The sequence below is a fragment of the Chrysemys picta genome, chromosome 2 (assembly GCF_011386835.1).
Source record: "Chrysemys picta bellii isolate R12L10 chromosome 2, ASM1138683v2, whole genome shotgun sequence".
Taxonomy (NCBI): domain Eukaryota; kingdom Metazoa; phylum Chordata; order Testudines; family Emydidae; genus Chrysemys; species Chrysemys picta.
The window spans coordinates 104,069,669-104,094,880 of NC_088792.1; the positions used below are offsets into that span (position 1 = coordinate 104,069,669).

At 41.5% G+C, this 25,212-nt stretch overlaps 1 protein-coding gene across 1 annotated transcript; it reads right to left on the bottom strand.

The window, feature by feature from the left end:
* Nucleotides 1-7,817: 7,817 nt before the first annotated feature.
* IGFBP3 (insulin like growth factor binding protein 3) lies at nucleotides 7,818-24,997 on the bottom strand. The gene is made up of 4 exons (XM_005300388.5): nucleotides 23,252-24,997; nucleotides 19,111-19,337; nucleotides 17,662-17,781; nucleotides 7,818-8,578 (listed from the first exon to the last, which is right to left on the bottom strand). The coding sequence occupies exons 1-4, from the start codon at nucleotides 23,628-23,630 to the stop codon at nucleotides 8,453-8,455; spliced, it is 852 nt and encodes a 283-aa protein (XP_005300445.1). The 5' UTR covers nucleotides 23,631-24,997; the 3' UTR covers nucleotides 7,818-8,452.
* Nucleotides 24,998-25,212: the final 215 nt, after the last annotated feature.

The window sequence follows — 25,212 nt, forward strand, 5'->3', positions numbered from 1 at the left end:
TTCAAAACAGAACGAGATAAGTTCATGGAGGATAGGTCCATCAATGGCTATCAGCGTGGCTGGGTAGGGTGCACCACCATGCTCTGAGTGTCCCTCTCTGTTTGCCAGAAGCTGGGAATGGGTGACCCAGGTTGGATCATGTGATGATTTCCTGTTCTGTTCAGTCCCTCTGAAGAACCTGGCATTGGCCAGTGTTGGAAGACAGGATACTGGGCTAGATGACCCATTGGTCTGACCCAGTAGGCTATTCTTATGATGGGGGAGGTGCGGCTTGTATGAACCGCAGATTTAAACATTGCTTAATGGGCAGCGAGAGCCAAGATTGGCCCCCAGGGCAAAAGTTTGACTACTATATTTGGGTGGGGCAGCGTGCATGTGCGGACACGTGTGTACTGAGCCAGTTCCCCTGGTTCACTCGCTCTCTCCCCCCGTTTGGAGTGGTACCTGGGCTGCTGGTGCTCGGGTGGAGGGGAGCGGTGGGAGACAGGCCAGCCTAATGGGGGAGCTGCAGGGGCAGCTGTGGCGACCTGAGTGCAGGAGCTTCGGCCATTCCAGCACCAGCTGCTGCAACAATGCTACTGCTCTGGTGCCTCTGCACCACCTTCCTGCTGCGGATGCTTCTGCTGCTAAGGGGACACTCTATGCTGGGATCCCGCTTCCCTCCCCCTACCTATTCCCCTATCCCCTTCTCTTCCCCATCCCGTCTCCCTTCCCCACTGCCCCTCTCCCTGTCCTCCTCCCCCCAACCCCAACATGAGCCAAGCAGAGCAGCTTAGAGCATGCAGAAATGGGGAGGGCAGTGGTATGTGACCCCATATGCACCCCCCCAATGCCTCACCTCTTTTGGGGGGCAATGCTCCCCCCCCAAACTACAACCATCCCTTCCCCGTCTCCAGTCCTGGAACTACACTCCCTGCCCCGAGCCAGGCTCCCTCTGCTCAGAATGGGACACCTTCCAGCTGTGGAGCCTGGGCCGGGAGCTGCAGCCACACACAGAAGCCTGCCCATGCAGCTGCAGACTGCAGGTCGGAGGCTGCCTCGACGGAGGAGGGGCTGATGCGGTTGATGGTGTGGGTGCCCTGCTCTTGCCCTCCCTTAAGGCAAGTTTCTTTTGTTAAAAAGTGAACGGCATAGCCCTTTTAAAACTGGAGGGGTTATAGCCCCTCCTTAGGTTCCCCCTCCCCACCCGAGTTCTGTCACCCCGTAAGGAGCCACATCATCTTTAATGGACCCTTGAAATACGTTTTAACTGCTTATGCTAAACAATCTGTTCCACCTTGTATTTTACTGTGATGCTCTGCGTAAGCTCAAAAGCTTGTCTCTCACCCACAGAAATTGGTCCAATGAAAAATATTACCTCACCCATTTTGTATCTCTAATATCCCGAGACCAACATGGTTATGACAACACTACATACATCTACAGTAGGGTTTTCATTCCACAACTTTTAGGCACTCATGCCTCCCCCATGCAGCCTTTCTTAATGATGCACTCTACTGCCTTTGCAAAAAACCCTGCACAGAATGAACTGTGTGTCACCAGCATAGAATTTGCAAAGGTTACCCCCTCAGGCTCAGTAAACAAATAAATTACATACAAACCCTCAAAGACTCTTCTCCTCATTGAGGGTTATTTCCCTGACAAAATGTAACCTTCTACTCCCAAGTTAGTTCAGTAGTAAACAGGTTTAAGGAAAGACTGATCATGTTCTTATCATGGGAAAATTACTCCAAAAACTCAATGTAAACCATCGCTGACAAGTTCTGTTGTGCTCCATGGAGACCTTTGTATGCAAATAAGTTAATCAGCCAATTTACATAGTTTGGTTATAACCATAACCTTCAGCTTCTGATCAACACACCCTGATGCAGCCACTGTGCTGGAGAGTGGCTGGGAGGTGCTAGGGTACATGAATGGGTGCTTTGGCTGCTGTGTGTGTATGTGGGAATTAGCTGGTTTGAGGTGTCTAGATGAGCATGGGACCCGTGTTGGGTGTATTGCCTTGTATTCTTGATACTTCCATTTGCTGCTCCTTCTCCACTTAGATCTACCAATGGGAGAAGAGAGGTAGAGAGGACTGCAGCTCAGTAGGCACCACAGCAGCCATTAGTTGCAAGCCATTCCTGCAGCATAGCTGGATACCTGGCATTTCAGCTGGGCTGTGGAAATGCGTGATGGGGCTGCTTGCATTTGGCAACGCTGCTTAAGGATGCCATGTTAGCTAGTGTAACTGGAGAGCCAGAAAAGTAATACAAGGGGCAGGATTTTTGCAAGGATGAGCTGGGATCTGGAGCATTATTCTTTGCCTGTGCAGGCTTTCAGACCATACCTCATGGCCCTCTCACCTGTTAGGAGGAAGAATAGGGCAAAACCACAGCTTGACTAGGATTTTTTTTAACTTCCTGTGAAATTATCACCAGGACAGCAGCAGTTACACAGCACAAAAAAACAGGCAGTGAGTTTAAAAAGTTCTTCTCCTAATGGAAAACACATTTATGTGTCTTAGCAGTGCACCGAGGACTGTTTTCTTTTAGTAGAAAGATACATCATATTCTCTCAGCTGATCTAATGCAGTGGAGCAATGGTCACCCGACACCACATGTTGATAGACTAAATGGGTTCAAGATGAAAGAAGATATTTATCCCCAATGGATATGCAAAAACATTTTCCTCCTAATAGTAAGTATTACCTAGAAAGAACTTCCCACACTGGCAAACATAGTCTTATTACATGCAATGATGACTAAAAGCGAAAAACCAACCCCCTGCACCTCCTCCCTCCAAAAACCCAACAACCTTGGAATAGTCATACATCCTCAGTCTTTAGAATTATTTATCAATAAATAAATAAACAAAGGGGAGCAAGGTCATTTTATAAGAAGCAAACATGTCCTCATAGAAATTAATAATTTAGACATCAATGATTTTAAAATGCACAACTTGCCCATTACAAAACGGTTACATTGGTTACAAAATAGCAACCTCTATAAACATGTCATTTTAAATATGAAGCTCTGGCGTCCAGCAAAGTTGCTCAGCACTTTTCATACTTTAACTATAATTTGTATGGCTAACAGATAACGTCTCTGTGGAGCCATCCACGGGCACCCAGTTTTAAAGAGTGAATCGAGATATCAAAAAATGATTTCCCAGAAGATTTGTAAAACCATTACTTAATGTTAGGTCTCAGTTCAATAAAGAATTATGCTGTGTTACTGTTTCTATGGAATTTAGTCATAAAAAAAAAAGTTCAGACTGTACTAAAAACTCATTAATTCTGTGGTTTTGGTATTCATTGAAGCCTCCTTTCCCCTGTCACAAATAGCTACCATTATGCCCTGAAGGATGTGCATGCCAAAATGGTGGACAAGGATATTCTGAGCTCAAAAGATTATAGCAAAGTAGGTTTATTTAAAAAGGAAACTTTCTCAAATGGCTTGAAAGATAATAGAGCTGCCTGCAGGCAGATTTAACTTGCATTCTGGTCATTTATGGGGACTTATTGCACAGCTATTTATTATGCTGGTTAAAATAAACACTTACTGCCTCAATATGTTCTACATATGGTACTTAGTAATACCTAGAGATGAATTATCTTTCAGAAAAGCCATCATTCACAATATGGACATTAAGATTAACTTTTGTACTTCTCTGCACTACCTAATGGGGAAAAAATGTCCAAAATAATCATGTTTTTCTTGAGATTTTTACAATGTTTTCATCTGCAGTGTTTGTAATTCTCAGAATAGCGTTTCAAAACTATTAGCTAATACAAGTTTGCTTAATAAAATATTGAGCAGAAGATAGGGAAGGCATGAAAAACAGCAGTAATTTATCTAATACATTGATTCTATTTCTGCCATCAGTAACATAGCAACTGCAACACATTTTTACTGAATAAAGTCCTCCACTAATTACAGCTATTAACAGGACGAGTTTTTTAGCATATGGGTGGGGTGAAAGGAGATCTTTCCCTAAACTGATATTGATTGACCTATATATATTTGCATGTTCGCCTGATTCTGCCCACATTCTACTGCTCAAACATAACCCACAAATATTTTGTGTTTAAATTGGGCACTCATTATACAGTCCTACTCCCATGCAACATTCCGTGGGAAAATCATTACATGCCCATGTACCTTGTTTGTTGAATTGAACCCCTGTCTTAACCGAAATAGTAACATGAAAAAAGCACAGTTCATCTTCATTTTAATGAGTGTTTTTGTGATAGCAATAAGGTTACTTTGTGTTTCACACCAAGAATGTTGTCTGCTGGGATACTTGTATACACAAACTGCAGTGTCTGGTATTAGAGTAAGTATACCATGGTCATGTGAAATATATAGCAGTCAACTACTCATCAAGGAAATGGTATACACATACACACACACTCACACACAAGAGAAACATTTTATTTACTATTTTTAGATACATTCACCTTTTTTTTTTTAATAAAGTTGAAAAGTTGACTGGCTGGTGCATAGCCATAAAATCCTTTTTACTTCTAAGGTTATGTGTTTTGTATGTCACAAAAAGACTAGAGTCATTAACATTGCACAGACATGCCAGTTAATCAATGAATCCTATTTTAAAAATAATGTATGTCTCTCCCAGGTTGCCTTAATGAATTAAGGAACTTGTTTGAGCTGTCAAAGATTTTGCATTTTTGTAAACTATCAATGGCTAAAGCTACGTTTTTGTCACAGATATTTTTAATAAAAGTCACGGACAGGTCACGGACAATAATGAAAAATTGACGGAAGCCTGTGACCTGTCTTTGACTTTCACTAAAAACACCCATGACAAAATGAGTCGCCTGGGCAGCTGCGGGTGAGGGGGGGAGCGCCAGGGCCCCCCTCCGCTGGTGGCTCCAAGCTGCGGGGGTCCCCTCTGCCTCTCACGGCGGCAGGGAGCTCTGGGGGTCCTCCCTGCCGCCTGCCATGGCTAGGAGCTGTCGGGGTCCCCCCCTGCCGCTCACAGCAGCCAGGAGCTCCGGGGGTCTCTCCTGCCCCCACCGGTGCCGGTGACGCCAGGATCCCCAGACCCAGTGCCGGCTGTGCCGGAGGCATCGAGATGGTAGCACATGGGGGTAATGGGCCTACCGGTGCCGGCGATGCTGGCGGGGATACAAACAAAGCCGAGGCTACCTACGTCGCCCTGGAATGAGACCCTTGGCTGCGACCTTGGCTTTGATGAAAAGCCCAGAGAGTCCAAAAGGGCCACTGCACCAGGGGCTGCCATTGGGCAGGCCAAGGTGCCGGGTAAGGGTGCTGGTCACGAGTTGATGTGGACCGTCTGCTCCTACTCCTCCAGGACAGACACTGACTCTGCGGTGTCTGAAAACAATAACCATAGGGGGAGTGGTACTTTTAGGCACCGAGTTTTGACGCTGAGGGCTCAGGGCTCAGGGTGGCTGCTGGGTGTGCTCCGGTGCTGGGGAGTGGCGCGCTGGGGTTGGAGATCAGCGGGCCATCATAGCGGGCTTTCCCCTTGAAGGAGCCTGGGGAACAACCGTTGCCATCGACCTGTCCCGTCTGGGAGGCGAGAACGGTGATGTGAGATGAAGCAGTCACTTAGGTCACTTCAAACGCCTCCAGTGTTGAAGGGGGGTGCAGCTCACGGCTCGGCCTCAGCGAGCGAGGAGGGTCTGGATTCAACCGCCCTTCTACGCGGGCAGGAGTTGGCGTGACCGTCACTGGTGGAGCAGCATTAGTGTGGCCTGACTCAGGTCTAACAGCGTCAGGCTCCTTAGGCCTTGCAAGGGGAGAGCGACCCCTTTGGCCTTGTCTTTTTTTGTGGCACCGGTGAACAGTACCTGCGTGCGGCATGTGAGCCGCGAGCGGAGTCAGGACAGTGCCGTGAGTCCTTATCCTTACCCAGCCCTGGTGCTCATGCTGACAGTGCCGGAGCGCTCTGCACCGAGGAGGAGGTACTTAGCGCAGGATCCGCCAACCCAGGGTTGAACTGGGGGCAGAGTGCTGCCTCCATCAACAGGACCTTCAGGCACTGCTCTCTCTCTTTTAAAATCCTGAGTCAAAAGGTCTTACAAATGGCACAACGATCCTTCTGATGGCCCTCTCCTAAACACTTTAGACACGAGGTGTGAGGATCGCTTCTGGGCATACACTTGCCGCAGGCTTCGCAGGCTTTGAAGCCCAGAGACCCCGGCATGCCCCGGCGTCGGGAGAGCGTAGGAGGGGATTTCCCCCCACCCCCAAAGGAAACTTATCTAATACTAATAAATTACTAACTACTCACTATTAACGAACAATGGAAAACTAATGGAGAACAATGTAAGAAACTGCTAAACGCGCTTGTTGAGACAAGAGCACAGGGAAGTTCCAGCTAACCGTCACTGGCAGTAAGAAGGAACTGAGGGGGCAGGGCTCTATATTGAGGGCCATGTAGGTGCGACTCCAGGGAGCGTCCAGGCCCACCCAACGGATGCTGCTAGGGGAAAAACTTCTGGCTACCATGCACGTGCGTGCACACACACACCTCATTGGAATTGACATGAACAAGGACTTGAAGAAGAATTGTTATTATTATTATTATTACTACTGAATATTGTTAAATATTGACTCCATTTCATGAATCTAGCCCTTAGTTTCATGTCTACAGTTATATGACATAATGCTGCTGTATACAATATCTTCCTCATGTGACAGTATGAGGGTAGATTGATTATAGCTTTAAAAAAGTGTTATTTCAATGTTTTCTTGGTAAAACTTTTACAATTGCAGTATTTTCATCCGTTCACAAATCTGCCTGAAACCCAAATATTCAGGATTGTACACATTTTGGAGTAACAATTATTTCACAAACCTGAGTTTGGGTTAGGATTTCAGTTTTAATGATGATGCAAGATCGTTTTGTTAAGATTATAAACTGAGAAACTGCATGGGATGCAAGTAAGGCTGTTCAGATAGCCCAAGCCAAATACCAGGCTGATGGCTGCAGTCACAAAAACTACCTAATTCCTGACTCGCTAAATATTGAATAGGACATTCAATTAATGTTGATTTTTTTTTAGTTACACCACTTACTTATATGCAGTTTGTAATAAAATATTATTACTTTTCAAATCTTATCCCAAAAGGAAAAGATGCTCAATTCCATATCCCACTACTGATTTTCATGTAGACCTTCCCATTAATTTTAATGGGAATCTGACTCCAATTGATGCCATATGCCAGATATTTGAAAGAACCACAAATTAAGAACATAAAACCTCTCTTCAGATTGAAAATCTAAGTGAATTCATGACAGAGAGACATTTTTCAGAACCGGATGGTTACTCTTCTGCTCTTAAAGGCAAGCAGACAACTCCCAATGAAGTCAGTGGAAGTTACGACCATGCAATGGAAGAGTCCTAAAATTTAGGTCTATATCCTCTTTTCTGTATATGTTTGGCACTGACTTTAATAGGAGTTCCTCATGTAGAATGAAGGTAGAATATCTAGTGTTAACAGTTTTAAAAAAGGGGAAGAAGGGAAAAATTGTGTTAGAATAGCTGAAACGAGTAGGAGAGAAGTGTCGTTTATGGTCAATTTCAATGCAACTATTAATTGCTTATCTAACATCTAAGTACTACAGTGAGGTATACACTAGAAAAACCAACAGAAAGGTTAATTTAAAAGTTATTTTGATGGTTTTAGCTACTTCAAATAGGGAACTCTGCCTCTTTAGGAAACTTTTTCTTCAGCCAGTAAATCTATTTTGGCTCATCCACATTAAGTAAAAATATATATGCCATTCTATTTACAATCCCCTTTGTTTTTTGACTTGCATGGAATCAGTAGCATACACCAAAATGAATGTGTAACATTTGGTATTCACATGTTACATTTAAATAACGTTTATTAAAAAACAATTATATTAAATACAGACTAACAGAATATTCATAATATACTTTACAGAAAAAAATAGCCATGTCTTTATTTTAGAAACACGTTTCTTTAAAAAGTTCTTTGAGATTTTTATAAAACATTTTACCCGTGAAGATAAGTGTCCCGTCAGACCTGTATAGAAAAAGCTTAAACTTTAAATCCTTGGTTTTTTTTAATATTTTTACAAGCTTACAATCTATAAATTCTTTAAAATAAAATACAGTATCTTTCGGGATCAAATTGGTCACAGGCCGTTATTTTAAAAAGTCAGTGGAGACTCCCTGAATCCATTCTGAAGTGCCTTTTTTTCTTTCTGGGGATAAATAGTGCAGATTTACTTGGGAATTCAGAGCTCCCTATGTTCTATAGAAAGCGGGAAGTGTGTCAGTGACAGGGTGCAGCTGCAGAGTCCATAGAGTCAATGAATCCCCCAATATCAGTAGGAGGCAGAACTCGTAACTCCAAGTCCAATGCAGTCCATGCTTTTTCCCCAGTCCCTCCAAGGTCTCTGATGGGTTGAACTGCCACACACAGATTCCACAGGAGATGGCACCAGCCCCTCATTTGCTTTCCAAGTTGTAGCAGTGGACATCTCCTTTTCCTTTCCCATCATATCCAGGAAGTGGCTGTCCATATTTATCCACACACCAGCAATAGCCTCTCTTTCGGCCTTTGGATGGGCGGCACTGAAACAAAATGAATGTAAGGTTCAGTTAGCACCATTTTTTGGGGTACAGTTAATTCTAATCTGATAACTTCAGTAATATAACATGGCCAAATCAACACTGCTCGTGCTGTGAGTAAATGGAATTCCGATTACCAGCACAAACTATTATAATGATATTTTATTTCTACTGCCAGCCAACTATTAGGGTTCTAATAATCCTACAATAAAACTATTCTTAGAAGCACAACAAGGCAGCTTTATAAACCACTCCACATGATATTACACAGCACAGTTGTCCATTATTGAGCAAAACCAACTTCAATTACACTAATTGCAACTGTAAAGGTTGTAGGATCAGGTCCTTTATTTGGGAAAAAACTCAACAGATTACTCTTGTCATACTAAGGGAGCACATGTTTGGCAGAGACTGCACTTGCAGCAATAACACCTCAGCTTGCATCTGCTTGACAAAGGCATTTCAGTACTGTAGCTGACGTTTATTAGCAGATATATAATACCCTGCAACAGAGTTATCACTTCAACAACTGCTAGGTATATTAGAACTTTACATATATAATTTCCTATAAATAAGGTTGCCTGCATATTAATCTATAACCTAAATCATTTCTAGAGAAAGTACTTGCCTAGCAGGACTAGTTATATATACAAGCCAACCTGAAATTGTAATACATAGTGTGTGTGTATGCTTTTGCTATAAATTATTTATATATCTATATAAAAGCTAAAACTTTCCCTAGAAATAATAATTTAGTACAGGAAAGATGGAAAACCAAGCACCCAAGAGTTACAAAGAGAATCTAAGGCAGCATACATAGTTCCTGATCACATATTGCATATTACATTCATCAGCTAGGCCCAGTTCAGCTGAAAGGTACATCTGTAACTGTGAAGGTTTTCTTCTATTATAAGGGGAAGCACCTCTCTCTAATAGTCGTGCAATGTCATATTAAGCATTCTACAGTCAACTCCTTCCCAGGATGGAGTCATAATCTATGTCAACTGGACTTGTGGGATTTTATGGTTGTAGACTCACTGAATGACCTATTGCAGAGACAAGTTCATCAGAGCTACAATGACCACCATTTAGTTGGTGATGAATTTTAAAGAGTCTGTAGCACAAATTTACCAGGCTCTTGCTAGATGACAACTACAATAGATACGTCACCTAGGGACAAGAACAGAGAAGCCACGGTAGCCTTAAGACCTTGCCTGCCCTCTACCACCAAAAATAAAAATACACAAAAAAAGAAGCCTACCTCCACCTTCTTTGGAGGGAACAAGAGAACACATCCTCCATAGCAGGCGGCTGGGCTGTGTACATTTCCAGCTCATGTATTGTATTAATTGAGGATGAAATTTATCCATGTTGAAAGAGTCTGTAGAAGACCTATGCAGGCACCAATTAAGCCCTCAAAACAAGGTTTAAGTAGGATTTAAATGGTGCATAGGCCTCTGCATAGGAATCCATTTCACCCTTATAACATAGCTGATTGGTCCATGAGCCAGGAGCCCCTAATTTTCCCATCTAAGGCTGCATAGTGCAGCACATACAGTCCCTGCTAGTTGAAGACTAGTGGTGAGCTCATTTGCTCCTTTATCCCTACCCCTAGCCAGCTCCACAACTCCTCACTATGGACTTTTGGGGGAAGAGACCTCTTTGGGGTTTCTGTCATTGGAAAATTTTCTTTGGATTCCATCATCCTGCCATGAAGCGAACATCACCCACAGCTTTTCAGGGCTTGCACGGTTCAGAAAGCTGGATATTGTGCTGTACAGACTCCTCTCCCTGAGGAATGTTTGCTTTTACCATGTTTATTATGGTACATGAACTAAGAGCACTTACTCTAACTGAAAATAAGCAGTCATTTAGATTCATTGATCCCAAAGGCCAGAAGATGATTATCCAAGTCTATATTCTTGTTATATCTTTGGGCAGGAAGACCAAATATCATGTCACGTGCTGAAATAACACAAAGCTTTCGCTTCTTCAGAACCTTTCTTTTGCAGCCATACTGCATGCAACAATCTTAGTCACTTAAATGGCAGTTGTGCCAGAAGAATGTCTGCAAGATCAGGTCCAAAGTAAACAAATGCTTATTTTCTGAGAGAGAAAAGCATCACTGGCCAATCTTAAAAAGAGCTGCATTAGTAATTTGCCTAATTATCTGATTATCTTTATTTGAATTACAAGTTAGCCATTCAGTCAGTTGTCCTTAAACATGAATCCAACATGGATTTTATCCTTTTACATTATTTAACAAGCCCATTAATAGTCTGATCCACTGCCCATTGAGTCAATGGGAATTTTTCCATTAACTTTAATGGGCATTAGATCAGGACCTAGCTGAAGTGGTAACGTTTAATCCTTAAAACTCTTTGGCGTCAAAATAATTTAATCCACAGTCCACATCTCTTTTATTATGACAAGTTCATAGATCGGGAAACTAAGGCAGAAATTCTTAAGTGATTTTCCAAAGGACACAAAGTCAGTGTCTGAGCGCAGAATTAGAGTGAGGATTTCCTAACTCCCAGCCTGGTATTCAGTCCACTAGATTGTACCTCTGCTAATAACTGTAACATATCCTCCTTGCTTTTAGAGATACTGTATGAAGTGTGCTGCACAAATCTCAATGGTTCAAAGGAACTGACTTTGATTACTGTCAAAGACATACATGTAAACCAAATTATCAGTTTAAAAAGTTGGTCTCATTTTTAATGTCATTTTATTTTCTACAATCTCATCACTGACTTTCAGAATTAAATACAGCTAGAAGCCACCTTTCATTTCTTCTAATTAGCTTGTTTTGGGCAAAACTCTCAGATCTGCTGTGTGTTTCAGAGATAAGCAGCAAAAATAATGCTTTGTCTCCAAAGCAACACAGAAATGTTTTTCAGATCTCTCAAGTTCAAAATAAGGATTTGCACTGACTGCCCAGCACTGGGGCAAGGGTCAAACATATCTCTCATAATAGTTTTATCTGGCCCAAAAGGGATGTTTTTATTCTAAAATCCCATATTTTGCATTCTCTTGCCCTGACATCAACTGAAATGATAGACAGTGCATATCAAAAAGACATCTCTTATTCTGTGTTGTGTATACCAGTGGGGCCAGATTCTTGGGCTCAGCTTCAGCTGCTTTGTGCTGCCTCAGAAGTGCAAAACAGCTGGAATGATGCCCTAAATGGGGCAGCTGAGGATTTCCTGACAGAGGGGCCAGATGCCAGCCCTATTGCCCCCTGCTCCGTCCCCTCCAGAGGAGTGCAGAAGGGACATGGCAAAGCATAAGGGCCACCACTTAATTCCTGGTCAGTACAGTCGTCCCTATGGGACTGCAATTGGCATAACTTGGAGCAGCCTTTAGAAAGCTCTAATTTATAGCAAAGGTTATTTTGGCCTCTGGCTGGCCCAGGATTGGGGGAGCTTTGTCTTAAATGGAGCTATGCCAATTCACATCTACTGAAAAGCTGGCCATTTATGTGGATTTGGGATAATTCTTAGAGAATCTTAATTCTATCAAAAATTGTTTGCTTGCTTGAGACAGACGTACTCCCGCACCATGAAACTAGACCCATATACCACAGTACTATCGTACAACCTTACATAAATGACTTAGGCATGAGTAAATAGGGATCAATGTCTAATAGATCTGGTGCGGTATATAATAAACAAAGGGGTCTTATTATGCTCTGGAGGAGTCCCTCCAAATTCCTCTTTATCACTTCCTCTCTTTTACACGATTTACTTCAGGACTGAACACAGATTTCTTTAGAGCCCATCAGTGTCACTCCTCATTTCCAGGGGACATGATGACAATGACTCTGTATCATGTTTCCAGGTTCTGAGGATCTAGGAGCAAAAATTAAATTAGGGACTCAAACTCTGATCCCTCTACTCTAGAACAACCACGAAGCCAGCCTTCCAGTTTTACCTTTAAACCGATGTTTACCAAGAAGCATCGGGCAAGAAAAGTAAAGTAAATCACAAATATTCATTTAAATGGACAGAGAGTGGAGGGCAGAATTCCTTTCAGAAATGTTCATGTAGCTTCCAGTACCACTGACTCTCCTATTTGATTTCATGTTGTACATCACATGGCTTGGCAAGATGATAAGTTCATTTTGGCAACCACATTTATCTGATAATTTCCCCATGCTCCTGATTTAATAATAATTAAATATAAAAAAACCCAAATATAAATACTTTAAATTGCTTTACATGATGTATCTGGATAGATAAAATTCCTTTACCGCAAACCTCTCATTCATTAAAACTATCCCCGAGGGTGTCTGGAAAGTCAATGACTAGATAACCACAAATCAAATCATGAAGAACAACTGCATTCAACATGTTCCTGAAGAGCCAGTCAGTGAGGAAAAGAGGTGGTTCATGTGAACATGAAGAGGAAAGCTTTCTTATGAAAAACTTTATATGGCTCTTCTAGATGATCATGATACTTCACTAGATTTATCCCAAATCTATCACTTATCTGTAGACAAATGCTGGTCCTTCATAACTAGGGCCCTACCAAATTCATGGTCCATTTTAATAAATTTCATGGTCATAGCATTTTAAAAATCTTGAATTTCACTATTTCAGATATTTAAATCTTAAATTTCACAGAGTTGTAACAAAGCATGAATATTTATTGAAAAATGGCAACATATAAATATGTAAAGCCCTTAAGTCAGTGTTTCTCAAACTGGGGTTCCCGATCCAAAAGGGGGCAAAGCTGTTGGGGGCGGGGGGGTGTTTTCATGGTATTGCCACCCTTACTTCTGCTCTGCCTTCATAACTGGATAGCTGGAGCACGGCAGGTGCTGGCCAGGTGCCAAGCTCTGAAAGCAGCATCACCACCAGGAGCAGTGTAGCCTTCAGAGCAGGATTCCTGGCCAGCAGCTGCTGCTCTCTGGCCACCCAGCTCTGAAGGCAGTGCTGCCACCAGCAACAGCACAGAAGTAAGGGTGGCAATACTGCAACCCCTTTACAATAGGCTTGAGACCCCCTTTTGCGTTGGAGAAACACTGTGTACTAGTATATACTTTTACCCTATAGTACAGGGGTTGGCAACCTTTCAGAAGTGGCGTGCCAGTCATACATTTCAACATTTTTAGAAGGTCGCTTTCGATAAGTCTATAATATATAACTAAACGATTGTTGTATATAAAGTAAATACGATTTTTAAAATGTTTAAGAAGCTTCATTTAAAATTAAATTAAAATGCAGAGCCCCCCAGACCGGTGGCCAGGACCCGGGCAGTGTGAGTGCCACTGAAAATCAGCTTGCATGCCACCTTCGGCCCGCGTGCCATAGGTTGCCTATCCCTGCTATAGTATAAAAGAGTATAGTATAGGGTAAAAGTACACAAAAGACCAGATTTCATGGGGGATTGGTAGGGCCCTATTTATAATCATATTGTTTCTTTGTGTTAGTTCTGCCCTGCACTGCATAGCCTGGCACTATGCTGAAATACATTGTACTATTGGACTGTATCTGTATCTATATCTATCTACAAACATACAATTTGCACTCACAAAGTGCTTTTATTTTCTTAAGAGCATTATTAACATTTTATTTGATTCTCACGGCACCTTATGAGGTGGGTACTAATATGACATTAAGCTGATGCAAAAAGGCCCTAATCATGCAATTTGCTCTGTATGAGCAAATGCTTATGTCCATGAATTCAATGGGAATCGGTTTAGGCATGAGCGTGTTTGCCTGTGTGGAGCAGCTTGCAGGATCAAGGTCCATATCAGTGGCAGAGCCAAAAAGAAACACTGGAGGAGTTTTGATTCCAACTCATTGTTCTAACCATTACACCACACAGCTTCCGATATGATGGCTAACCTGCTTTGGTAAAGAATGAACTACTTTTACAAAATATGCAAACACCTTGCTAACCTTCTCTTTGGAGGTAGTGTGCCACCATAGTGCACTGAGCTGCATATCCAGCTACTTTAGAGGTACCAGAAGAAAGCCAATATTTCCATCATTAAAAATGCCTGCCTTATAGGACAGTGAAAATAATATTATTTAGGGATGATTTACTATTTCCTAGTATAACATACTGAATTCTTCGGTCATAATGTGGATACTAATGAGTTACAAATGCTAAATGATGTTAATAGTAGCAATGCAGGAAATTCATACAATAACCTAGCTTTATGTTATTCAGATTAGATACGTTCTCTCAGTTCCTAAAGTATCAGACCTAAATTTATGCTGCAAAAAGCAGGGCAATCACTACATTTTCCATAGGGCAGCAAGTGCAATCTATTATGTAGGTACTTATTTCTCATATCTATTGTTGTATTTAATTTTAGAAAGATATTGTAAACATATTATTTTGCATTTTTGTGAGCTGCAGACTGTACCCTTGACACCTATCCTAAACTTAAGGCCTGCATTACAATTCGATAGCCGTACTAAGTGTTGGCACTAGATCAGCACTCAGGTAAGCTATTTGCTCGTGTTGATTCCACTGTGCTCATTGAGGGCTTGATTCTGCAAGATGCTGAGCTTCCCTCAATTCCTATTGAAGCCAGTGGGACATACACGCATGTGGCATGGCATCTGGCAGGACTGGGCACATCTGAAACTACCCCTCAATCCTTTGCCATAGATGCCACCGTGATAGACCACTAAATGTAGTGCAGGAACTGTCTCTGAAATTCAGCAGATGCAGTTTTAAAGCTTCTGGTGGGACATGCACTACACAATTTAGAGTGCAGAAGCAGCTCCCCTTACATGGGATCTTCATCTTATTCTATTAAATGAATAGCTTTGAATGATGACTAGAATTGACATCAAGGTACACTTATTTTAATATCATTTTTTGGAGTGGGGAAGTGCCCAGGTTCCCCAATGACAGAATTGCCATTGCTCAAAAATGTACCTCAACATTTTGGTGCCTGTGGATCTTATTATTTATGTATGGTAGTACCCAGGAAAGCACCTAGCACAAAGTAACACTGAAGAAAGAAAATCTATTTCATAAAGAGCTCACAATTTGAGCTGCAAGTTGACAAAAGTACTGCAGACAAGTTCTGCAAGTGGGCAAAGTAGAGCATTTTTGGTCTTCTTTAATAGCTAAAGCAGCACAAGGACTATAGTATGTAACAAAAAGCATATCTCTTGGAACTCTGTTAAAATATCTATTGCTTTAAATAAGCTAATCACTTCTATGTCACAGGAACAAACACACAATCTTGGTTCCCACTCTGAGGGTCAGTGTTGTCCTTAGTCCACTGAATAACTTTCATTGAAATCAATGGCATTTTGGAATGAATTCAGATTGAGGGCTGCCACCTGCATATGGCCCTATGTTAATTTACATCAAGTTAAAATATCATGGAACAAGAATTCACACCAGCTTAAATGAGACCTCCAACCCAAAAAAAGAAACTTGCCCTGCTTGAGAAAATCACCAGCTGCTCAGGAAAAGCTAGAGTGAATAGATGAGCTATGCAGCATGCCCTAAAGGTCAACAAACATAGGCACTGTCAGACCAGTGCAAGAAGTGTATTCTAGAGCCAGGAGCCCCCCACTGTGAGTGCCCATCATCAAATCTGCAGAGGTTGCTGATCTCAGTTGTTGAGATGCTACATAAGAGGAAGGGCTGTCTCTAAGGGTACACCTGTGTTGAAAAAAGGTGTGTTCTTAACTTATGTTAGCTAACCTGGGTTAAAACAGCAGTGATGCCACGGCAACTTGGCTTTGAACTCAGGTTAGAAGCTTGAGTTAAAGCCTACGAGGCAGCCTGGGGTTGAACTTGAGCTGCTAACCCAAATTAAAAGCCGAGTTGCTGTGCCTTCACTGCTACTTGAACTCAAGTTAGTTAATGCAGATTAGCTAATCAAGTTAAGAACACACAGGGTTTTTTTTTTTTTTTTTCAGAATAGACATACTTGAAGAAATCCATGATCCAAGCGACAGAGAGCAGCAGGACTTAAAGTGAAGTCCATGGATGAGTGGTAGCAAAGTCGGGCCGGCTGCTCATTTCACTTTCATTTCCAACTGATAAAAAACAGTAGAAGACAGCTAAAAATACATGGAATGCTTTTGTACTATTATTTTCTCGTGTAAGCACTGCTGTGGTTACCTCAGAGATGTGAAGGGAGAAGTGGGTCTGAGTAATCACCAAAGGGAGGGGGAAGGTGCACCACAATACAAATTCTCTTTAAAGACATGATCCGGCCTATGAAAAAGCTTGAGAACCCCTGAGATAAAGCTCTGTAAATTTAAAACGACACCTTGAATTGCACCAAGAAACTAATTCAGAGCCACTGCAATCTTCTAAACATTCGAATTGTGGGTTCTGACATGAAAAAATGCTATGCAAGGGCCCTGATATTTACTCTTCATTAGCCAAAGTTTCTTGAGAGCCCTTCATGGGCAGCCTAAGAAGAGCATGTTGCAGTAATTCAATATGGAGATAACAAAGACATGAATAGCTGTGGTGGTGTCTGCATTTGTCAAGAAAGGTCACGATCTCGTAACCAAATGCAAATGGAAAACCAAAGTGGTTGAGAGACCATCCTTACTGAAGAGTAAATACTGAGTGTATCACTTTCACTATAACACGACATAGATTTTGGAAGTGATCTCTGCGGTGTATAAAGGGCAGATATATGGCTTTCTCAAGTTGCTTTTTGTAATGTGACCTAATCCAGTTCTTCTAGGAACTCTTAAGCAGCTATTTACAATTCAAAGCATTGATCTATTACAGTCATATGGTGACTCCAACAGCTAGCACAGTGGGTTATTACAGAGGTAATGCTTTTTTTAAACTGATGGGCACTGATATCCAGGGCTCTGGCCAACCCATGTGTGATTGGGTATGAAGTTTCTCAGATTAATCTGTTGTCAGGAACGACAGCAAATAAAAACACTGTCCACACCTGACATGGCTTGGTGCTATGCCACCAGGTCCTAAAACTGGGGTTGAAGCAATGTTTCAGTGAAGTGCTATGTAATGCACATGAACATTACCAGTAATGTTAAATTTGACTTCGTATTAACAGAAGACAATGTGGAAAAGCCTAAATACACTTACTGAAATGATCAAGAAATATTACTCACTTGCTTTTTCTTGTAAAATCCCTTCTTGTCACAATTTGGAATATGGAATCCTCTTGGACTCAAGACATTCTGGATCTTTAGGTGATTTAATGTATCTTCCATTTCTCTACGGCAGGGACCCTGTCAATGATCATGTTTTAGAAAGCACAAATGAAATCCTCTCACTCAAACCCTGTCTCCTATATTCTTAAAAATAGTAAATCTGTAGACATTAAAAGCACTAAGCAGCAAAAAACCTCCGTAAAAATAGGGTGATGGATCTGACCAGAAATGAATAGAAAGATCCACACTTCAATTTTTAGCATGCTAGCTTGAATCCTGCAAGCACAAGTCTGACTACTGACAAGCTTGCTCCCAGCTGCTGTGTAGCCATACCCTAGAAGCCCTAGTTCTGGACCAGTGGCCCATAATCTATCAACAGCCCTCACAGCTACCTAAAATGATAATTCTGCTATACACAGATTTATTTTTTGGAAGAAGGACATTCTGAACCCCTCAGACACTGATGTGCTTTAACTGGAATGTCTGACTTCTCTGACTTCAGTAATACATTGAACATGCAGGAAAATCAACATTGCTAATTTATCTTAGTTGCCATATAGTCTCTACTTGGAACTCACTACTTTTTATAGGTTTTGAAGCCTTCTTTTTGCAGAAGAAAGATACGTCTGGATCGCCCATGAATATTTTGATGAAGTGCCAAAGTATACCCAAGCAACATTTTGTATGCCTGTTGGCACTGATATGAAGATAACCAGATTGTCTGTCAAGAGCAATACACAAATTATATTTTTACCTGCTCACATTCCCTATACCCAGGCTGCCCTGCAAATCTTGCACATATACTGTAAATAAGGAATAAGAAACTGTGGCAGCTCTTATCCCTATGGTCATTACCTGCTGACATTTTCAGCAGACAGAGCAATCGCTACAAATCTAGATACAGATTTGTGTGCACTAGGCACATTTGATAATCAGTCAAAAGCTGGTATTCAGTCCCATGCTAGAGCACTTTCCATACTTTGCTTCCTGGAGCACAAACTCAGACCTTTGGATTGAATGTAAGGCCTTTTTCTTTTTTGCATTACCCTTTCTTTCTTGCCAATGGGTAATCAAATCTAATCAAGCTGCTATTAGACCTAGTCTGAATCTGTTCACACCCATGTGTGATAACTACAGGTGAGATTAAGCTTTTTACTGTCCAAGGTTTATTATTGATAATCAGATTAAAAACAAACACTAGGCCTCTGTGTTTTCCAAATGTAATCTGTCTGGCCTGCTGACCCTCTGTATTTGCATCTCCAATAGTTTTACTGGTCACACAGTCAGAACTCCTTAAATGGCTACAACAATTACCACCATCTGGTTTTCTATTTATCTTGTCAAATACAGCATGCCAAAAAAAAGCATGAGAATGTATTCATCTTTTCTACTTATAAAAATACTTACATATTCAGTCTCTTGTTTGGATTCAGAAGAGAAATTCAGTGTATCTGTACTTTGTGAATCATATTCCACTTTGTACCGCTGTGTATTTTTGGCTTGTTCTTTCCTGATGATATCTATTTTGGTGTGATGTGGATGTGATTTGGAATCTGACACCCTGGGAGAGTTAGGGATGGCCTGATTCTCTATGCTACTGGCATTCTGGTCTTCTTCTGAATCACTGGAATTTCCTTCAAATAAAATAAATTCAACAAAGAAACAAAGTTAATTATTCAGTTAAGCCTAGGAACACAATAACTTATTTTAAAAGTTTCTATTTTTTTCTTTTCTTTTTTATTAAAAAACACAGAAAGCCTTCAATGTCATAGTGTTCTCTGAGCAGCAATGTCTGTATTTCCTGAACAGAAAGAATTCTAATGTTCTCATGATTGAAATATCTCGTAAACTCTTAGTAATTCTTTTAAACTCTGTCATTCCACTGTCACTATTGGTTGCTACTAATTATACATCTTTCTTTTCTGCTTAATTGTATGACAAATTTCATTTATACTTTACATCAATTTGATTTTTTGAATCACTGCTATTTAAGCTGAATATACAGCCAATTGCTTCCCTTAATTTGAAGTTTTTTCTCACCAGAAGGGGGCAGATTTGCACTGGGACTTCATCATTTCCAGAGTTTGGATCTGAACCAGAAATCTGTTATCAACTTTACTAATAAAAGACATGCAAAAAATTCAAATAATTTATTTCTGTCCTAGAACTGATTTTATTATCACTTAGTAACAATAATGAATTCCTGTAATGTCTTGTGATGGTTAGTATTCTGTAAGGTAATGTCTCTTCTTTATATCTTCTCCAGGAAGGGAATTAACAAAGAGGTATTACTAAATAGAAGTAATACTACCATGTTGATTTTTATGGTCCTTAATTTTCTCCCACATACTGCAAAAATCTGGTAAGTTAAATTTTACTTAGTTGATAGAGAATTTTCCAATTTGATTCTATTTTTATATGAAACACATTTCAGATTATGAACACAACATTGCCATCCACTCTTCCACAGTATCAAAAAACAAACATCCTGCTTATTTGCTTTTCACTCGGAGTCAGAAGAGTTTAAAAATATTTTCTATCTCTATCTACTTTCCATAGAAGTAAAAGAAAAGAAAGTGCCCCAGAATATTGTGCAGGCACAATGTTTCCATATACTTAAGATTATGTGTCTATACTATACTATACTATACTATACTATACGGGACTCTTCCAGTGTAAATGCAGATGGCTGCATTTCCTCTAAGATATTTTTATAGTTTATATCTCTATCAGTTAAGTCAGACTGCTTGCTGCATTTCAGCCCTCTGGCTGCAGGCCATCTGAACTTTTTTAAAAAAGGAAAGGAAATCACATTGGAAATGTAAAATGATAACTGATGTTCAGGACACAGCTTACTTTTAATACTGTTGCTTCAATGCTATACTAAAGTTAAAGCATAAAATCTATATTAAAATAGTGCTAAAAGGCTCACTAATAAGCACCAAAGCCAAGAAATTCAGCATTAAGACTGAAAGCCTTCCTAACACATCCCACTGAGTCCAACAATTTTAGCACATATGGCACTAAGGCTCCTGCAATACATAGGCACAGGGAGGAGGAGGAGGGATCAGAGTTAACATCTTGTGCCAGTGGTTTTGGTGTAGCCACTGCTGGCAGTAGACATAATTGACCAGGAAAATCCAACTCCCAGCGCAAATGGATTAAGGAAGTTTAAGTCTTAACTCTGAATTTCCTGGCTTTTGTGGGTTTAACTCAGACTCTCAGCGGTATTTGAACATATTTTTTGTGGTTTAATTTCGTTTTTTTTTAAGTAGTATTTTTTTTCTCATTCTCAATGTTTGGAAGCATTGATACAATAGAACATAATAATCTAGATCTCCTAAATCTAAATTATTTGCCCAATAGCATTTTGCAGCCATTCCAGTTCCATGTACATATAGATTTAGAAAGTATTTTAACAAGCATTATATAACCAACAGATTACAATGGCCACTTCATAGTTTATATAATTAATCATGGCAATCTGTTCTCAAGCAGTTCTCAAATCAGATTTAAGAGCTATGACTACAATTTTTTTATAATGTCAAGACATACTGTATTGCATCAGTTTATTCTATAGAGCTGTTGTCGTGTTAGTTACATACCCATTCCTAACACATTCAAAACCATCATGAAAAAAGCACAGGGAGAGTTGCTTTTTTCTTTTATTAATAATATTATAATAGTCCCTTAAAATGTGAGCTGTATTAATGCCAGAAAGATATAACATGCACTAGAAGTTAGTGGTCTTCTAAATCTGGCATTAACATGACATTTTAAAATATAAATCTATATAAAACTTTTTTTTAGCACTTGCTGTAACTTAACAACGACAAAAAACAATTTTACATGGTATTCTACCTATCTGTATATGTGGGAACAGATTTGATCCTATTCTGAGAGTTTGTTGTATGCTAGAATCTGTACTGGAAACTTGGATTTAGGATTGAAACTCTAGTAGTCCCTTAAAGAGGCAGGCACTATGCATGGCATTGGTTCAGCAGATTTCTTCCCTCTTGAAAACTAAGCACTCAACTTGTATTCCCAGGAAGGGGCCTACTTTTCACTTTATACACAGGGGCAAAGTTCCCACTGACTTCAACAGGATTTATGTCTGAATAAGGAGTGCAAGAGTAGGGCTTTAGTATTTTAACTATTTAGGGCTGAAGTTAGTAAGAGACCCGGAACAGAAGTGAGAGTCCAGAGCCATCTACCCCTTCCCTTCCTCATTATATATACAGTTACAAAATAATAATGATAACTGATAATTAGCATTGCCAATTTGCACCCATTTGTATGGAAAACCCCCTCATCCAGGATTCCTTTTAAGGTAGAGTTAACAGCATCAAGCTCTTATGATGAAGGATGTTGCCATACGTTTCAATGAGGTTTAAAACTTCACTCGGCATGTTCTCAACTCTCTCTTTCAAGTTGTCACTGCTTGTGAGCAGCACAAAAATAATAAGGTATTTTGTGCTCCTGCAGCACTGGCGGCCACTTCCTCTCACACACAGCTAAGGAGAGGCCAGCCAAAGAGTGCCTGCAACCCAAAAGAAAAACTCCACGCTGCTTTAAAAACAACCGTGCCAAACCTTTTAACGTGCTGTCTTATGAAGTAGATGTTACATCCTCGATATTGGTTAATAAACTCTCTACTGAAATTTGTGAAAATATTGATTGTGCTTTCCTGATCTGAATCCCAACTTTCCTTGTTTCTAAACATTGTAAAATGTGCATGCTTACAAAAATTATTCCAACCTTCCCTCCCTCTTAAAGAAACACACTCTAAATGGTTTTACTTACAAGAGAATACTGGAAAGGTTAGTTTTTACCAATCGTTTATTTGCAAAAGTGTACCCATAGTATTCACCTCTTTTAAAACTACCAGCCTCTGATGCTTTTTTTTTAAATAGTCAATAACTTTCCAACCTGGGAAAATATTTGTCCCATTGTCTATGTACTCTTTTCCTCTTTCTATGAATGTTATAAGCAATTCACTCATTTTTAATATCTCAGCCTGGCAGACCTGCCTCCTCAGTCACCCAGTTCAAAGGGGGAACGACTCCCTCATATATTTTTTAAAAAGCATCCTCACCTCTGTTGCAAGGAAGGATTTTGCAACAGCGGAGATGAAAGAACTTTTCTTTTCCTATCCCTCATCCAAATGATCCTAAACTTGACACACAGCCCTAGATTTGACCACGAGATCAGAAAATACAACCATTTATTTTGAAGAGCAGGAATTACCACGTCAGTCTTAACAGTGCACTAAGGCTGGAGTTTTGTTTAAGAATCCATCCGCTAGGAGTTGGCTGCAATACTTGGGTGGCGCTTAACAGAAACATTTTTGCAGTAAGGGAGTGGTTTTTTGTTTTGTTTTTGGTGTGTGCAAACTAATTTTTTTTTTGCATAAAGGCAACTGATTGATTGATAGATTGATTTGCATCAAACTTTTTTTGGAGGGGCATTTTTTTTTGGCATTAAACAACACACACACACACACACACAAACACACACAGCGTGAACGGCTGGAGCCTGGTCTCCTTACCTGGAACATGTGGTCCTACTCCTTGCAGCAGGAAGGTCCTCAGCTTGCTGCCCGTGGTCACGTTGGTGCAAAGCCCCCTGCCCTCCAGCAGCGCCTGCAGGGGTCTGAGCTCCCCTCGGCGCGGCTGGCAGCTGAGGCCGGCCCCGCAGCGCTCGCTGTAGACCCCGCACGGGCGCCCCTCCTGCAGGGCGCAGGTCAAGCAGCAGCCGCAGCCCGGCTCCCGCACCAGCTCGGAGCACTCGGGCGCCAGCGGCTTGCACTGCTCCAGCGCCCGCGAGTCGCAGGGCTCGCACCGCACCACCGGCCCCACCGCCACCGCCCGCCGGCTCAGCAGCGCCAGCGCTGCCACTGCCCACAGCACGCAGAGCCGCGACACCATAGCAACAAGCGCAGGGGGGGGGGGGGGGGGCTGGAGAGGGGACGAGGAGCAGTAGCAGAGAGAGCAGGAGAGGGACAGAGCCGCAGCCACACGCGCACCTAGCCCGGGGCAGAGCCGCCCCCCGCCACAGGAGGGGGGAGTCACAGGCACTCGCCCCCCAACACAGGAGAGGGGAGACCAGGACAGACCCCTGCCACGGAGGTTCGGAGCAGAAGGCTCAAGCCCCAACCGCTCGCCCCCCTAACAGAGGAGGCGAGCCCAGGAGGCTAAAGCTACAGTCACCCCCTGTCTGCAGCTGGGACCCGCCAGCCCCTCACAGCCCCCCCGCCCCTGCAGTAGGAAGAGCAGCTAGCGCCCAAGACGGCTTGTCGCTTCCTCCCCTCCAATAGCTCCCAGATCACTTGGCTTTCACACTGGTTTCTTGCCGCAGACACAAATTTGAAAATAAAATAAATTAAAAAAAAATCAACAACAAAAAAATACCCAAACCGAGCAAAATGGTCTGGCTGGGAGGAAACGTGGTCCCAAAATGATCACGGAAAGAAAGGAGAGCAGAGGGGAAATGAAGGAGAAAAAATAAATTAAGAGAGCAAAGTTCCCTTCTTTTTATTCTCTTTGTTGCCTGCTATTGGCTTCTACTCTCTGTAACTCTGGGCTCCCATCTGTTCTCTCATTCAGCTGAACTTCTTGCCTATATACAACTCCTGCTTAGGACACGCCCCGGACTATGAATAATGAACAACTCTGGCACTCCAGGAGAAGGGGAGTGACTATCGAAATCCAGATTTCGGTTCAGAAAGTACTGTAAGGCGGGGGGGGGGGACCCCATCGTTGTGAGTTGAGTTTAAGTGCCCTTCTGAGAAACCCTCTTTGAGGAAATGCGTTGGGACTGACTTTGGGCAGAGAGAGAGGCTACATCGTATGCGTTGTGTTTCAAAGAAAAGTGTTCTCCTTCTCCCACTCCCCTTGGCACTGTGAGAGGAGACACGAGCAAAGCTAAATGAAAGTGCCCTTTTTGGATTCCTGTCTACAATCCTGTCCACATTGGAGCTGATTGATAGCCCAAGACAACCTGGGAGGCGTGCCTGTTATCACACACAGTCAGGTTTAGGACATACCTTGGACTAGCTTCCATCTCACATGACAGTTGCAACTTCTTGGCAAAATTGGAATATATATTTCTCTCTCTCTCTCTCTCTCTCTCTGGCACTGGAACACGGTACTTTCGGTGAAGCTGATGTATGAATGTTCCTCCTAAGTATCTTTTAAAAAGTGCTCTCTGAACTCTTAAGACTTTTCCTCCTTTGCCAAGACAAAACAGTTTACATAACTACTTCCTTTTCCAATTCTGAAATTCAAAACTGGATTTTGCACATTGAATTTAAACTGTCTTTTAAAAGTGCAATTGCAACTTCTGTTCTGCTTGGGTTTTTTTAAACCTCCCACTGTGTTTGATTATAACCTTAATCAAGAAAACTTTTAAAGTAGCATAGGCAATGTTTCTATATATTGTATCTAAATTTGTTACATACTATCGATACTTAGACCCTAATTTGTTTATGTACATATGTATGGCCTTTCA